At 45.6% G+C, this 17606-nt stretch overlaps 1 protein-coding gene across 7 annotated transcripts in view; it reads left to right on the forward strand.

Annotated features, from left to right (window-relative positions):
• FRMD4A (FERM domain containing 4A) overlaps positions 1 to 17606 on the forward strand; it is a 695719-nt gene that overhangs the window by 529934 nt on the left and 148179 nt on the right. For all 7 annotated transcript variants that reach the window (XM_055296556.2, XM_055296557.2, XM_055296555.2 and 4 more), the window contains 2 exons: positions 30 to 124; positions 14558 to 14650. In XM_055296556.2, the coding sequence (XP_055152531.1) occupies positions 30 to 124; positions 14558 to 14650 (188 nt within the window). The remainder of the gene's footprint in view (positions 1 to 29; positions 125 to 14557; positions 14651 to 17606) is intronic.

The raw sequence follows: 17606 nt of genomic DNA on the forward strand, positions 1-17606 counted from the left end.
ACCCTTCTTCCATTGTATTCTCCTTGCAGCCCAAGCTGTTGGCCAAGGAGCTTCTTGACCTTGTGGCTTCTCACTTCAATCTGAAGGAAAAGGAGTACTTTGGAATAGCATTCACAGATGAAACGTAAGTACTGCCTTGAGCCCTCACAGCCCGAAGGAGAAGTCAGTGCAGAACCCGAAACTGCTCCACTCCAGTTGTCAGCAGCAAAATCAGCTGCAGACCACTTGGGTCCCAGTGGCAGGTCTGGGGTCAGTCCAAGTTCATCATCTGAATTTCAAAGGCCTTCTGGTCATGCCTGGTACAGCCAAAGGATATAATTAGGGTGATGCTAATATTATAAAATTATCAGGTAAACTAGTTCTTCTAATCAAGCAGGTTTGTGTTCAGACTGAAATGTTTATTTTTTTTTTAAGTGGATCTCTGTGGGTTTGTTTTCTATTTAAGTTAAATGAAAACTTCTGGAAATGAAACATTTCTCTCTACTGTTGGGATAACAATAACAGGAAGTGAATTTGATGATAAATTCAAAATGAAAATAACCTGTGCAGTTTCAGTATCTAAACTGAAATAAAGCGACTGTGAAAATAAAAAATTCAGATCACCAATCTGATGAGAAGAATATTTGCTTTCAAGGGTCTTTTCAGTTTGGCTCTATAAAGTGGTGTTTTGTAATACGAGTAAGGAAAATCTTTACTAAAATTTCCATTCTTTTTAATGTACTGTTATCAAAAGAGTATGGTGAATACCTGTATAGATTTCTAGATAAAAATGAGCTATTCTAAGAAAATAGTTCATAATTTTCTTTCCTCTGTGCACACACGCAGTCACAAACACACACACACACACACACACTGTCTCTCTCTGTCTTCCAGATCTTCAGAATTACAGAGATGATTTCTAAACTACTAAAAGATCGGTGTTAGGTTTAGGGGCCAGGCAAGACAGTACAGGGGAGCCCAGGCCCCGGGAATCAGGTGGTGCCACTGAAGCAAGAGCAGGTGGGCACCCACCCACATGGGCCAGTGAAAGAGGCAACCAGATGTCCCTGCACATGGCTACACTTGGCCTTGGCGAGCTGCAAGTGGACAGGGTGGTCCTATGACTTATTATCCAAATTGAGACACTGAACAAAAAGGGGTGTCATTGGGACTGTCTTGGGCAAACTGGACCATCTGGTCACTCTGTAAATCAGGGTTATTTCAGGCTGTGGTGTGTTCAGAGAGGAGGCAGCAGGAGCAAAGCCACATCGTCCTCAAGAAAGCTCGGAGGAGCAACGTCGGCCCCTAGTCCTGGAGCCTGCAGGGAACTGGAACGCAGGTGGGAGTGGCTGTCGGTGGGCAGGAGGAATCGCAGGCAGGGCCAAGTAAGCCCAGCTGGGAAAGGTTCAGGGCTGTGGGGGGAAGCACCCAGCACTACAATTTTTTAAAAGCTGTTAAACAAATGCACGTGTAGAACAATTACTTTTACAAATGTAGATTATTCTCTCCCCTTTCTCCTGAGAATCACTGTAAACCACTTAAATTGCTGTTGAGACTATTTTCACTAATCAGAAGGAAACCCTAAGTTTCAATTAATCATAGCCCCATTGTTCACATTTCCCATGTAAGTTTACTAAAAGATCCCATGAACTCTAGAGGAGCCCTGATTAGGCTTCCCTTTTGAATAAACAAGAATTGAAAAATGAGCGTGTGATCCTGAGCTGAAGGGGAAGATGATGTGCGTCTGCAGAACATTTCAGATCACTGCCCTAACAGCGCTGAACAGCAGGAATCGGACCTAGGTAGAAAGGCACTCTTCTCCCAGGAGGGTTGAGAGCACCAAAGCCACACATCACAGCAGGGGGTGCACACACCCAAGTTCAGCTTCCCCATCCAGCTAGGCTGGTACGCTCCAGGTCTGAGCTCTCCCGGCTCTCTGTGCTGACCAGGAAAGCATGTGCGTGCGTGCGTGCGTGCGTGCGTGCGTGCGTGCGTGCGTGCGTGCGTAGAAGCCAGGTCGGATAAAAGTGTCTTGTCCCCTCTAGTAGTGGAGCTGGCTTCGTGGAGGCTCTGTGGGGGGCAGTGATGAAGAGGAGTGAGCCATCCTTCTGACATGATCCAGAGAAAGTGCAGCCATTTCCATCACCTGCCCCAAGTCTAGGTGGGAGGGTCTCTCTGGCCACAGAAGGAGTGGCGGCCAGCCAGCTGGAGGCCACTGGAAAACCACTGGAGCTGGCAAAAGATTTCTGAAAAAGAACTGGCAGATGTGCCTGGTGCACCAGGGGAAAGGGCAGGTGTCAGGAGCCCAGAGGAGGTGAAGAGCTGGCACCTTCAAGGCTGGACAGTGGGGAGGCTATGACTCAGGGGCTGTCAGTCCTGGCGGGACAATGCCAGGGCCAACAGACATTGTGAGTGCCCCTTTGTTCATCTGAACTTTTCTCCTTTTCCTGGTAGGAAAGAAGAACAAAAGCTCCCCCTGCAAAATAGTGCCCTTGGGTGTTCACCTGCTCTGGCTTGTTGATTCCTAGGTAGTAAGCACTAGCCTTACAGTACTACATCCCCCGGCCTTGCTCTCTATCACGGGACACGACAGCAAAATTGTTTTATAACCGTGTTTTCTAATTCTGCGTGTGTATTGTGAGCATGTGTGTGTCTGTGCTTTATACAGGTGCTACACTGTGTGTTTTATAGTAAAATGCAATCGTAGTTCCATTCTTTATGACAGCCTGTGGTGTATCACATGTATTTGTCTATTTCCTAATGCAAATAAAACAAGGCTAACATGTGGAAAGCACTTATAAAGTGCCGTACAAGTGCAAGATACTCTTACCAGCAGCATGATTGTTCCTGAGAGTAGAATTTCTAACAGTAGGCTGGGCACGGTGGCTCACACCTGTAATCCCAGCACTTTGGGAGGCCGAGGAAGGCAGATCACTTGAGGTCAGGAGTTCAAGACCAGCCTGGCCAATATGGTGAAACGCTGTCTCTACTAAAAATACAAAAATCAGTCAGACATGGTAGCATGCGCCCATAATCCTACCTGTTTGGGAGGCCGAGGCAGAAGAATCGCTTGAACCTGGGAGGCGGAGGTTGCAGTGAGCCGAGATTGTGCCACTGCACTCCGGCCTGAGCAACAGAGTGAGACTCCTTCTCCAAAAACAAAAAAAAGAATTTCTAAATAGTACAATGTGTGACTCTAGGTCATATATTGTCAGAGACTCTTTCAGAATTAACTGCTGTTGACATTTTGTGGGATCTAGATGAAACTGGAGAAAATATATATAAAGCAGAATGTAGAGAGGAAATTGGAAATTTCTCTAAGCTTCTCTCACTCCATAAGTTGTATTCATTAATAAAGCATCTAAGTCACAGTGTAAGAACTTATGCCCAAGAATGTTTAATATTGTTAGCAATCAACAGTTTTGCAGCATTAATACTAAGCCTTTCTCTTTTTTTAATCTTTTAACTTTAGTTTTGAAATAGACTTAAAGAAGAATTGCAAACGTATTAGAGAGTTCCTTTATACCCTCCACCCAACTTCAACAAATGTCAACATCTTACAAACGACGTGACTTTCATCAAAACTAAGAAATGAACATTGGCATTATATTACTAACTAAACTACAGACTTGATTCAGATTTCCCCAATTTTTTACGAATGCTCTCTTCTGGACCAGGATTCATTTGCATCTGGCCTTCTTGTATTTTTACTAACTCTGTCCTCATAAAAAGAGATACAGGTGGTCATCTATATAAATTATCTGAATCGTGGTGATACGTGCAAACAAAGACATTTTGGCAGCCTTTAATACATCCTGAAACTAACCAAGAGCCAGGTATAAATCCAATGTTAAAATAATTATTGGCCGGGCACTGTGGCTCACACCTGTAATCCCAGCACTTTGGGAGGCCCAAGTGGGCGGATCACGAGGTCAGGAGATCGAGACCATCCTGGCTAACATGGTGAAACCCCATCTCTACTAAAAATACAAAAAATTATCGGGGTATGGTGTCACAAGCCTGTAATCCCAGCTACTAGGGAGGCTGTGGCAGGAGAATCACCTGAATCCAGGAGGCAGAGGTTGCAGTGAGCCGAGGTCATGCCACTGCACTCCAGCCTGGAAGACAGAGTGAGACTCCATCTCAAAAAATAAAAAAAAAATTTATATTTTGCTAGAGTTAGGGATCTCAACCTTAGCTATACTTTGGAATTACCTGGGACACTTTATAAAATACCAACGCCTGGGACCTACCCCCAGAAATTCCAATTGAATCAGCCTGGGTGTGACCTGAGCTTCTCAGTTGATTCTAGTGTGCAGGCAAGTTTGAAAACCCCTGTTCTAGACAGCGAGAATGTCTCAGTATTTCCTGTGCTCTCTCCCTCCAGAGCACAGAAGAAAAGCTGATTCTACTTCAGCATTGAATGTTGGGGGCTAGCAACAACTCATCCCAGGGGCCTGTAAAGTTACAGACCATCTCCCTTCTAGCTTCCATTCCTAATAGTAGAAGAACCAGCTTGGAAGTTCAGGTTTAATGTTTCCAGGTGTACAAATAGGGTAACTGAGATTTTCATTTATCAACCACTGGCATCAATCCCTTAGAGAAACTCATTTTTACATTTTTTTGAAATATTTCTATTGCTGTTTTAAGACCCAAATTTCAATTTTTTTTAAATTGTGGGGTGAGTGCAGTGGCTCATGCCTATAATTTCAGCAATTTGGGAGTCCAAGATGGGAGGATTCCTTGAACCCAGGAGGAGTTCAAGACCAGCCTGGGCAATAGCAAGACCCCATCTCTACCACACACACACAAAAAATAAATTGTGGCTCACGCCTGTAATCCCAACACTTTGGGAGGCTGAGGTGGGGAGATCACTTGAGGTCAGGAGTTCGAGATCAGCCTGGCAACATGGCAAAACCCCATCTCTACTAAAAATACAGAAATTAAGTGGGTGTGGTGGTGCATGCCTGTAATTCCAGCTACTCGGGAGGCTGATGCACGAGCGTTGCTTGAACCCAGGAGGTGGAGGTTGCAGTGAGCCAAGATCACGCCACACACTCCAGCCTGGGTGACAGAGTGAGAATCTGTCTCAAAAAAAAAAAAAAATTAAAAATTAGCCAGGCATGGTGGTGCACACTTGTAGTCCCAGCTACTCAGGAGGCTGAGACAGGAGGATCACTTGAGCCCAGGAGTTCAAGACCGCAGTGAGCTATTGTTGCACCACTGCACTCTAGCCCTGGTGACAGAGTGAGACCTCGTCTCAACAACAAAACTAATTAAAATCAAGAAGTAGCTTGTGGGCTAGGGGGTGGGGTGGGAATGGAAGATCCCGTTATCAGAAGCTATAGCCTATAACTAAACAACTTTTAAGCTATTCAGCAGAAATAGTCAAACACACCCAAGTTGAAGTAATGATTGTCATAATCTATTTAAATTTTAATTTGAATCTCCTGTCATAAATTTTAAGAATTGCTTGTTGAATGCCGTAAATAAGTATCTTTTGTTGTTGATTTTTGTTTGGGGTTTTTTGTTTTGTTTTGTTTTTTAAAAAAAGCACCTTTAAAAAGTGTTTAGAAATTTGAGGAATAAAGAGAAGAAACTTGGTTAGCCATTACTCCAAATTTAAAAGACAGGTATAGTTAGAATTTATTTTCACATACCAATTAATAATATGGGCTGGGCTTGAGACTCACACCTGTAATCCCAACACGTTAGGAGGCTGAGGCAGGAGAGTTGCTTGAGCCCAAGTGTTTGAGGCTGCAGCAAGCTATGATTGCACCACTGCTCTCCTGCCTGGGCAACAGAGCAAGACTCCATCTCTTAAAAAAAAACAAAAAAGAAAACGAGTAGCTTTTAACTTCTTATTTCATCACAGCCCCCTTTGAAATTTGAAGTTGTATTCCCTTTCCTTCATAAAAGTTTACATACAAAATAAATTTTTGCTTAAATTTTAGAGCACTCACAGACATCCTACAGCCAGGATGTTAGTTTAAGAACCTAGACAGTAAACAATTAAGGATGTTTTCTTTCAGCAGATTATATCCTAATTAATTGAATCGCCTGATTGGTGCTGTCTGGGGAGTCTGATTTACCCAAACTATTAAGGTTAAAATGGCCTGGCCAGGCACGGTGGCTCACGCCTGTAATCCTAACGCTTTGGGAGGCCGAGGTGGGCAGATTACAAGGTCAAGAGATCAAGACCATCCTGGCCAACATGGTGAAAACCCATCTCTACTAAAAATACAAAAAAAAAAAAAAAATTAGCTGGGTGTGGTGGCAGGCGCTTGTAATCCCAACTAGTTGGGAGGCTGAGGCAGGAGAATTGCTTGAACCTGGGAGGCGGGAGATTGCAGTGAACCAAGATCGTACCACTGCACTCCAGCCTGGCGACAGAACAAGACTCCATCTCAACAACAGAAAGAAAGGGAAGGAAGGAAGGGAGGGAGGGGGGAAGGAAGGAAGGGAGGGAGGGGGGAAGGAAGGAAGGGAGGGAGGGAGGGAGGAGGGAAGGAAGGAAGGGAGGGAGGGAGGGAGGAGGGAAGGAAGGAAGGGAGGGAGGGAGGAAGGAAGGAAGGAAGGAAGGAAGGAAGGAAGGAAGGAAAAGAAAGGCAGGCCTGACTCATTGAAGATGCATCTTTAGAACCAGTGCCAGGAACGCTGGTGCACGGGAGTGAGCTCGAGTCTGTGCTGTCCTCATGTCCTTGCGTTTGTTTCAGCTGTGACTGGCATCGGCTGGGGCCTCTGAAAAGGGTTCAGTTGTTCAGCATTCCTGGCCACAAACTTATCTACAATTTAAAAATAAAATAGAAAAGCAATTTTCCAGTTGCAGAAGAAACAACCACAAGACACAGCTCTGTGAAAGCAATTTATTTGGAAATAGGTTTGGGATTTCCACGTATTATCTGCTGGACGGTGAGAGAGGAGAAAGTCAGTGGCTGCAGCCTCCGTGCCTGGCTTGTAATAACTGCTTCTGGGAACGCGGCATTCTGTGTTCATTACCACCTCTCAGACGACCCATGCTGTGTTGTCGGAAACAACGGCAAACACACAACAGTACCTTATATTTAGTGACCAGAGAAGTGCTTGAGCATAGCTCTTTCTGTGTGCAGCTAATAAAAAAAGAACGGTGCCCTCCAAGGAGAGCTTAGGGATGCGGCTTTCTCCCTCCTTTCCTTCCCAATGCAAATGACCGGAGGGAGCTGGGAACCTGGCACAGGTGAGCAGAGTGAATTCTTAATATGGAGATTGTTTGCTTAGGATGGGAGCTGTGTCTACACAGCAGTCCCTGAACCTACAAGAATATGGATCTGTGGGGCATATTGTGAAGCTGCTGTATTCATTCTCTTAACAAATATTTATTTAGCATCTGCTGCTAACCACTGGAGATCCAGAAAGCACTGGCCCTTGACTCCTTGTTGAGCTTGTGTTTGTAGATTAGGAAGTGATTCACAAAACGTGGTGTAGAAGCTGCTAGAAAAGAAAATTGGGGGCTGGGTACGGTGGCTCATGCCTGCCATCCCAGTGCTTCGGGAGGCTGAGGTGGGAAGATTGCTTGAGACCAGAAGTTTGAGGCCAAACTGGGTATCACAGCAAAACCCCTACTTTACAAAAAAAAATTTGTTTAATTAGCCAGGAGTGGTGGTGTGCACCTGTAGTCCCAGCTATTCAGGAGGCTGAGATGGGAAGATCACTTGAGCCCAGGGGTTCAAGGCTGCAGCAAGCTATGACTGCACCATTGCACTCCAGCCTGGGCAACAGAAAGAGACTCTGTCTCTAGAAAATAAAACATTTTTGAAAAGAAAATTTGGAATAGACTTAAGAAAACGTAGTGGAGCCGACGATTTCTCCTGGGCTGGAGAGCCCATGATTTAGTAATCTGGTCTCCCCAGTATACACCCTACTTTAACCTTCCTGTATTATTAATGGTTTATAGTGAAATCAGTATCACTGGTCTGTCCCTTTTTGTTTTTTGAGATGGAGTCTTGTTCTGTCACCCAGGCTGGGGTGCAGTGGCGCCATCTCGGCTCACTGCAACCTCTGTCTCCCAGGTTCAAGCGATTCTCATGCCTCAGCCTCCCTAGTAGCTGGGATTACAGGCGTCCACCACCACGCCTAGCTAATTTTTTGTATTTTTAGTAGAGACGGGGTTTCACCATGTTAGCCAGGCTGGTCTCGAACTGCTGGCTTCAGGTAATCCACCCACCTCGACCTCCCAAAGTGCCTGGTCTGTCCTTGATGAACACACATACTATAAGACAAGGATACTAAATACATCAACATTCTTCCATTTGAAGAGCTCGTCTCCTCACCTCCATCCAGCAACATCTATGAGCATTTCATACACTTGGCCAGGTGTGGTGACTAACACCTGTATTCCCAGCACTTTGGAAGGCTGAAGTAGGAGGATTGCTTGAAGCCAGGAATTTGAGACCAGCCTGGACAACAAAGCGAGACCCTGTCTCTACCAAAATAAGGAAACAAAAACAACTTTTTTTTTAATTACCCAGGTGCAGTGGTATGTGCCAGTAGTTCCAGCTATTCCAGAGGCTGAGGCAGGAGGATCACTTGAGCCCAGGAGTTCAAGGCTGCAGTGAGCTATGATTGCACCACTGCACTCCAGCCTGGGCAACAGAGTGAGACCCTGTCTCTAAATAGATAAACATATAAGAACTTCATCTCTTGCTTTGGCTTTCTGTAGAAACTCATTCCATATGAAATTGCCTGTCTACAATAAAAACATCTAGAAGCCGGGCAGTATCATTCTCCCCCTGGGTCTGGAAAGTGACGGATTCAGATAGACTTATCACACACCTCCACCCTCCAGTAACTATAAACAAAGCTCTCCTGGAGGTCATCTCTATTGAAGGTGCCAACACTTGAACCAAAAATCTATTCGTTTTATATGTAGAAGCTAAAAGCAATCTCTTAAATGAATGCATCCAATTTCTATTGCCCAGAAGCAATTGCATATTTATTACTGACCTGACAGTTTGACCTACTGCAACCATAAACCAAATGAGTGTTATCTTGCTCAGCTTTAAAGATAGTTATCAGTCACATAATAACAAAAATACTCTGAGTGGCCGCTGGGATGCTTTTTTTTTTTTTTTTTTTTTTGCATTATTATCGGCAAAGGCAATGAAGTGCGTTCTCAAATGAAAAATCAATGAGAATCATGAAAACCAAGCTATCAGGCATCTCTTAGTTAAACTGTATAAAGGAAATGCTTCTTTACGACTTTGCGTCCCATCCCATCCTAATGCAAAAGAAACATAAAAGGTTTGAGGGAAGCACTTGATGTCAGGACTGTGAAAGGTTAAATAGGAAAGCAAAAGTTTTTGCAGTGTGGAATTCTTGACCCTCTAGAGTACAGGAAATATGACTTTGAGATGAACAGAAAACAACATTGTAACAAGTGCTGCAGCCAAAAGTGGTGGCCCCAGAATTATGGTTTCCAGTTTGCTTTTTAATCCGTCTTTCAGTTTTTGCCCAAATAGTGGGCAGTTTTCATAAGGGCCTTGGATAAGCCACGTGTCCCTTCAGTCTGCCTTTATAAGCAGCCTTCATTGAGAGACTTTTACAAGCCTTTAAAGTGGAGGCAGCCGATCTCCTTCCTCCAGAGGGTCCAAGGACTCCAGGTTTGGGAAAGTCTGCCTGTCCATTGGCCACCGGAGCCACGCAAGGCCACGCATCGTGATCCCCTCAGGGGATTGGAGTGGACGAGTTCAAGCAGGGGAAGTGGAGGGAGGAAAGTCATTTGTCCTCAGAGGCCAACTATTCCATGTAGGGTCATGTAGGAGTCATTCCAGCTTCCATGTTCTCTTTGCTTCCTGACCATTTTTTTTTTTTTTGAGACAGGGCCCCACTCTGTTGTCAGCTGAGACAGGGCCCCACTCTGTTGTCAGCTGAGACAGGGCCCCACTCTGTTGTCAGGCTGAAGTGCAGTGGTGCAATCTCGGCTCACTGCAACCTCTGCCTCCCAGGTTCAAGCGATTCTCCTGCCTCAGCCTCCCAAGTAGCTGGGACTACAGGCACGTGCCACCACACCTGGCTAATTTTTGTATTTTTGGTAGAGACGGGGTTTCAGCATGTTGGCCAGGATCGTCTCAATCTCATAACCTCGTGGTCCACCCGCCATGGCCTCCCAAAGTGCTGGGATTACAGGTGTGAGCCACCGCGCCTGGCCCATTTTCTTGCTTTCCTTTCTAGTCTATTTAATTGCTTGATAAATGTTAAACCAATAGATGACCGGGAACAAAGGAATTGCCAGTCAAATTCATTGCTTAAAAAGTCATTCTTTTAGAAAGTTTAATGTGGGGAATAAAGTTTTCTAGAGGGAGAATGCATCTGTCTATTTGTCCTCTGTGGATGAAGAAGAATTGGCAGTGTGTAAACCCAACAGACTGGAATCGAAATGATATCTGTCTGTGTCCCTTCATGCGACATGTCCCCACCTTGAAGTTCATCACATGCGAATGGTGACCCCCAGGGACCTAAGTCTAATCTCTTGCAGTGTGTGTGGTCACTCATGTGCCATTGGAGTGGGACAAGGATATTTCAAGCCTGGACCATTGACTAATCTTGAATATTCCGCAAATGGAATATTCTTTCTCTCTCTCGGGTCCTCCTTATTCTTTGAGCTGGTTGCCAGAGAAAAATCACTGTATTTTTGTATCATTCCAGTCTGTGAGTGATTCAAAGCTTTGTCTTGTGAGAATAATGAAAAGGTTGTTCCCATCAGACTATCATAAAATATGGTAAGACAAAAGCTGAATATTTAAGTCTACATTGTCATTGGATGGCTTGCTCTTGCAGGCAGTCATTCAAATCAATGAGCAAATACTTCTTTTGAGCACCTAACAGTTGCTAGACACTGTGCTAGGTTTTGGGGGATCATTTCTATAAATGTTGAAAACTGATCGTTGAGAGACAGGTCATGTTTTTTGTTTGTTTGTTTGTTTTGTTTTGTTTTTTGAGTCAGAGTTTCACTCTGTTGCCCAGGCTGGAGTGTGGTGGTGCCATCTCAGCTCACTGCAACCTCTGCCTCCTGGGTTCAAGCAATTCTTCTGCCTCAGCCTCCTGAGTAGCTGGGATTACAGGCGTGCGCCACCACGCCCGGCTAATTTTTGTATTTTTTTTAGTAGAGATGGGGTTTCACCATGTTGGTCAGGCTGATCTCGAACTCCTGACCTCATGATCCGCCTGCCTCGGCCTCCCAAAGTGCTGGGATTTCAGGTGTGAGCTACCTCACCCAGCCCAGGTCATATTTTTTAAAAATAACTAATTGTACAAGGTTATGCCGAATGCCTTGAAGATGACACAAACCAGAAGCCCTGGAGAAGTTTGAAAGAAACCCCAGACTTAGGCAATCAAGGAAGACTTCACTAAAAGTAAGACTTGAACTCAGCCTTGAACAATGGCTAAACATTCAGATAAAGGATGGAGAGACAGTTCTCTAGTTCGAAGGAGGAGAAGCAGCATGAGTGAAGGCCAGGCACATGCCATACACATGGTGTACTCGCAGGAGGCTGAGCCCCAAGAGAAGACCCACAGAGTTTGGGGACATTTTCAGAGGCAGGAAGGAAGTGATTGCAGCTTAAGATAATTTGTCTGACACCTTCCAGTTGACCAGACATGCACACTTTCTTCTCATGAGGCAGATGTCATGGCATTTTCCAGATACAAAAAGTCAACTGGTGCCTGGCGCGGTGATTCACGCCTGTCATCCCAGGACTTTGGGAGGCCGAGGCAGGTGGATTGCCTGAGTTCAGGAGTTTGTGACCAGCCTGGGCAACAGAGTAAAACCCCGTATCTACTAAAATACAAAAAAATAGCTGGGCGTGGCGGCATGCGCCTGTAGTCCCAGCTACTCGGGAGGCTGAGGCAGGAGAATTGCTTGAACCTGGAGGGCAGAGGTTGCAGTGTGCCTAGATCGCACTACTGCACTCCAGCCTGGGCAACAGAGCAAGACTCTGTCTAAAAAATAAAAAAAAAAATTTTTTTAAAGTCAGCTGGGGAAAACTAATGCATAGAGAGCAAGTTCTGTAGACTGGGAAGTGCAGAAATGGGTGAGCCCCCAGGGTGGGTGCTATAGGGGTCGGAGGAGGACCCCCCCCGCCGTCCTACCTGGTGTGTGGTGTGGGAAGACTTTCTGGAGCAGAGACATGGGAGCTGACTCCTACAGGATGGGCCGGACCTCACTGGGGAGAAGGAAGGGAAGGGCATACTGGGACGACGGAACAGCATTAGCTAAAGAACAGAGGTTTGAAACATCGTGGTACCTGTGGGGCATTATCAGGCATGGGCAGAGATGACATTGGCACCCAGGCCTTCTGTTTCCTGATCTTGTGTTCTAGTCAGAACAGAATTTATCCCAGCTTTCTGGAAGAAGTTGCTCCTGTTATCTTACTTACAATACTCTCTTCCATTTATTTATTTATTTATTTGAGACGGAGTCTCACTCTGTCGCCCAGGCTGGAGTGCAGTGGCGCAATCTCAGCTCACTGCAAGCTCCATCTCCCGGGTTCACACCATTCTCCTGCCTCAGCCTCCCAAGTAGCTGGGACTACAGGTGCCCGCCACCATGCCCGGCTAATATTTGTATTTTTTAATAGAAATGGGGTTTCACCTTGTTACCCAGGATGGTCTCGATCTCCTGACCTCATGATCTGCCCACCTCGGCCTCCCAAAGTGCAGGATTGCAGGTGCGAGCCACCATGCCCAGCCTATTTATTTTTTCTTGAGACAGAGTCTCTCTCTGTCACCTAGGCTGGAGGGCAATGGCGTGATCTCGGCTCACTGCAACCTCCACCTCCCGGGTTCAAGCGATTCTCCTGCCTCAGCCTCCCAAGTAGCTGGGATTACAGGCACCTACCACCATGTCCAGCTAACTTTTTGTATTTTTAGTAGAGATGGGGTTTCACCATGTTGGCCAGGCTGATCTCGACCTCCAGACCTCAAGTGATCTGTTTGTCTCCGCCTCCCAAAGTGCTGGGATTACAGGCGTGAGCCACTGCGCCCAACCCTTTCATTTATTTTTTTTTTTTTTTTTACTTTTCCTATATTCATAGCAAGGTAATAAAAAAAGTAAGTTAATGGAATTTTTTTTTTTCCAACTGGAGATTCTTAGAAGGAAGAAAAACAGGCCAAAGTTCTTCAGGTGGTCACTATTCTAAGGCAGATCCAAAAGGCTTCCCTATAGCCACAGGTGTGGGCTTTGTGGAGAAGGAATTTTTTTTTTTTCCTGTGCAAAAGGTGCAGTTTGAGTGAAGCCTCAAAAAGGGGTTGGAAGCCACTTGTGTGTTTTCTCTCTTTCCTTTATTGGAGGTTTAAGCGTGTGCTGAGAGGAGCAAGCGTTTTTAGACAATGATGCAGACAGATTTTGTTTCTCATTATCCACAGTCTTTTGCACGCGTGTCACACAGCGTCAGCTACGGGGGAAGCGCAGTGAGGTCAATTGGGTCTGTTGCATGTGAGTTTACTCCATAAAGTGATTATAGGACTGTCTTCTCCAGGATGATGGGCTGACATTGGATACAGAGAGGAGGGAAAGGAAAGAGTGGATTCTTCAGCTTGGTTATTCCATGGCTTTGCCCCACTCTTCCAAGACCAGCCTCCGAGACATGGCCCCCAGGGCTCTCCCTAGCCTCATGGCTTTCCACTCCCAGGACACTAAGACACTGGGGTCTTCCCTCATCCCAGGGCCTTTGCACAGGCTGGACTTTCTGCCTGGAAAGTGGTTCCCCTCTGAGGATCTCTTGCCTCAGGCTTCCAAAGTGCTGGGATTAAAGGCATGAGCCACTGCCCCTGGCGGTAAGTTTAACGTTTTCGGACACTGTGTGTGGTTTGCTTTTCACTCCAGCAAGATGTCGTGCGGATTGCTAACATGTTCTCAAGTGTGCTTGCAGTCCTTCAGGAAAAAAGGCGGTGGGGACTGTGGTGGAAAGGCAGTTCAGGACAAGAAGGAGAATTCTGATTACATTTTCGTTTCAGTGTTTCCCTGGGAAACAGCAGGTCTCAATCCCTTCACTTTCCAGTTCCTATTCTCCCCCTCACACCACACAGTATCCACTGCTGACTCGGTATCCCCTACCTAATCCCAATGGGTTCTTCAATACTGAAAAGCTAGTGATAAGGTGAAGGTGGCCGGGCACAGTGGCTCACGCCTGTAATCCCAGCACTTTGGGAGGCCGAGGTGGTCGGATCACCTGAGATCAGGAGTTTGAGACCAGCCTGACCAACATGGTGAAACCCCATCTCTACTAAAAGTACAAAAATTAGCCGGGCATGGTGGCTCATGCTTGTAATCCCAGCTACTCAGGAGGCTGAGGCAGCGAATCGCTTGACCCCAGGAGGCGGAGGTTGCAGTTAGCCAAGATCATGCCACTGCACTCCAGCCTGGGTCACAGAGCAAGACTTTGTCTCAAAAACAATAAAAATTAAAAAAAAATTAAAAATAAGGTGAAGGTTCAAATTTATCTACGATCCAGCACGTTCTACTCCATATATACCTTCAAACCCAGAAAAAGAACTTATGCAAAATGCAAACTCCTAACCAATTTGTCTCTATTTTCCTCAGGGGACACTTAAACTGGCTTCAACTAGATCGAAGAGTGTTAGAACATGACTTCCCTAAGAAGTCAGGACCCGTGGTGTTATACTTTTGTGTCAGGTATGTACACCTGGTGTCTATACTTTTGCTTCTTTGTGTTCTTTATCAGAGAAGTCTGGGAGGGCAGAGTGATTCCAAGGAAAGACAGCTCAAGTTTGTCTTCGTTCATCACCAGCGATAAAGGTGGTGGTAGAGCTGCATGCCTCGTAGATGGAAACGCGGGGTGCGAGGGTGCAGGGTGTGCCTGTGAGTGTGCAAGGACATGTGTGTTATGCATTTGCACTAGGCTGCTTGTGTGGAATGATGAGAAAAACTTTTTTCTGCACTTTTGGGGAGGGTCACATATCTCAAACAATGAGTCTCTTATAGCACAGGCCGTGGGATTCTTTTTTGGGGGCAATTTGAAACTACATAACAAAAGCCCTTGTATTCTTTCCTTTTAGAAGGGATGCCGCTTGAATCTTGTGAAACCTGGGTAGATTATCCCAAATAGGAGTGGTCGAAACCCAGCAGCAAACCACAGGCCCATCTGCATTTCCTACCAAGGGAGGATACAGCTTAATAACATATCAGAAACAACAGGCATTTTTCTATTCAGAAATCTAGTCTAAGAAATTTTGTTTTGTGCTTGCAAAGGGAACTATTTGTGGGATATAGTGAAATAAGTAGTTAATATTTGCAGCAGTCTTATGAAGACAACAGGACTTACCACTTCTGTTTGCAAAAGGTTGTGAGAAGCCAGAGGCTGGGCAGGTCAGGGGTTCAGGGGCAAAGTCTGAATTGAAAGCAAAGTCAGAATCTGAGCCCGCAATCCAGCAGCTCCTAAACACCCAGTCTATGGAGCCACCAGGTTCTTTCTGTCCAGAACCTTGACTGCGACATAATTACAGAAGCATTAAGTCCTGATGCCTCCGTCTTTACGTGGACTAACACACCCATGCCATACACTCTGTTCTTTTAAAATATACTGACAGAAATTCAGCAGCGAGATACAAATGATATGCAATTCTGTCATTCCTAAAGAGCATGATCAGGAATGCAGTTCCAGACATAGCCATCCTTAAGCCACATAAGGCATTAGAAGGGCTTCAGACAAGAGTTAAAGGGTCCACTTAACAGGCTCGAGTGTATGACTTTTCCTCAGCTGGCAGAGTAAATTTCAGCTTGCGCTTAATGCATTTTTGATTTGTTTAACAGCTGTGAACATATCCAAGCTCATCTTAGCTATTTCCATTACTGATGGGAATGATTTCAATGCCATATTCTCTTTAATGGTGTATACAGTTTCTCAGATTTATGGCAAAGCAACCATATAAAGCAAATAGTAACAATTCCTCTGGGAGGGGCAGGTGGTATCAGGCAGGACTCCAGTTGCGTGGAAGCAGGTCATTAACCTGTCATCGCAGGTGGATGAGTGCATTTACCATATATCAGGCTCTCCCCACCTCCCTGGTGATATTCACCAACATTAGCCAAGAGGAGAAAATCCTGGGCTTGGCTGCCTAGTAGGTGTTTTTTCCAAGTGTCTGAATTATTTGTGGAGGTCCTTGCAGGAGAGCTTGGGGTACCTTGACATTGATGGTGGAAGTGTCAGTCTCTAAGATATACAGATCTTTCCAAATCACTGCAAGCCTGTCTTCTGTGCATAAAAGCAGGTAACCTAGCATTGCGGAGGTGAAATAGGTGCTAGCAATAGAGAGAATTGGGGAATGGGATGACTGAAGACCCAGATATAACATCCACTTCTGATCCATAGCCATAATAGATGCTTCCACCATCACCACCCTTTTTTCTAGTCTGCCAAAGCAGGAACCTCAAAGAACACTCATTAGAGAGAAAAATTTTCAAATCCGCATTTAGGGACAGCCATTCTCCACTATGTCTTTGTACACCCCATCTAGCCGAATGCGCTTCTCCTTCTCCAGCTCCTATGGAAGCAGATCTTTCTGGAAGTGTCACATTCCACTTGCTTCCTGCAGAGCCCCACCTGAGTACTTCAAACTCAGCAGGTCCAAAGCCAAACTTAGTATCTTCTCTCTCCTCCGTTAACCTTCCATGGTCCCATCAAGTCTGTGGCATCGTCATCCATTCAGTCACATAGGCTACACATCTTAAAGTCTTCTGTCCTCTTCCTGGAATTTTTTAATTTTTTTTTTCTTTTGAGACAGATTCTCACTCTGGCACCCAGGCTGGAGTGTAATGGCATGATCTCGGCTCACTGCAACCTCTCCACCTCCCAAGTTCAAGAGATTCTCCTGTCTCAGCCTCCTGAGCAGCTGGGATTATAGGCACCCACCACCACACCCAGCTAAGTTTTGTATTTTTAGTGGAGACGGTGTTTCACCATGTTGGTCAGGCTGGTCTGGAATTCCTGACCTCAGGTGATCCATCCACCTCAGCCTCCCAACCTAGAATTTTTATGTGCATTAATTCTCTGCTGCTGCCTCCAAAATCTCCCTCTGCACTGCCCTCTCCTCCTTATTACCTGAACTCAGGCCCTCACCAGTCAGTCGACCTTCTGCAGCAGCCTCCAAGGGTGGGGTGGGGCGTGTCACCAGGATCTCAGCCACAGAGGATACCAGCACCCTCTCTACCCTGAGTTCCCACTTCTTAGCTGGCTGAGAAGTACAGTAACAAAACACCAATCATTTGTTTTCTCCAAGAGAGGAGGCAGATTCTCTATATAGGTGAATTCCGTCTCTTTACCTTGCTTTTCATCCTGGGAAGAATCCTCTGTTTATAACCTGACATCTGCCTAGGGATGCTCACAGGCAGTTTTCTCCAAAGGAGTGGGAAGAGAATCATCTTCATCAAAAGCCCAGAACTTGGAATAGGCTTGAGTCCATAAAAGAGCTTCTGTCCAGCTGGGTGCCTTTCCAGTGTGTTTCTAAACAGAAGCACAGCTGGGCTCTGAGAGGCCTCCCCGCTCCAGCCATGACACCTGCATATCTTGACACAGTCTGACTCCCAGGTTCCTCAAATCCTTTCTCCTTTGGTATAAATGTCTATATATTAC

This window comes from Symphalangus syndactylus, chromosome 10 (genome assembly GCF_028878055.3).
Source record: "Symphalangus syndactylus isolate Jambi chromosome 10, NHGRI_mSymSyn1-v2.1_pri, whole genome shotgun sequence".
Classification (NCBI taxonomy): Eukaryota; Metazoa; Chordata; class Mammalia; order Primates; family Hylobatidae; genus Symphalangus; species Symphalangus syndactylus.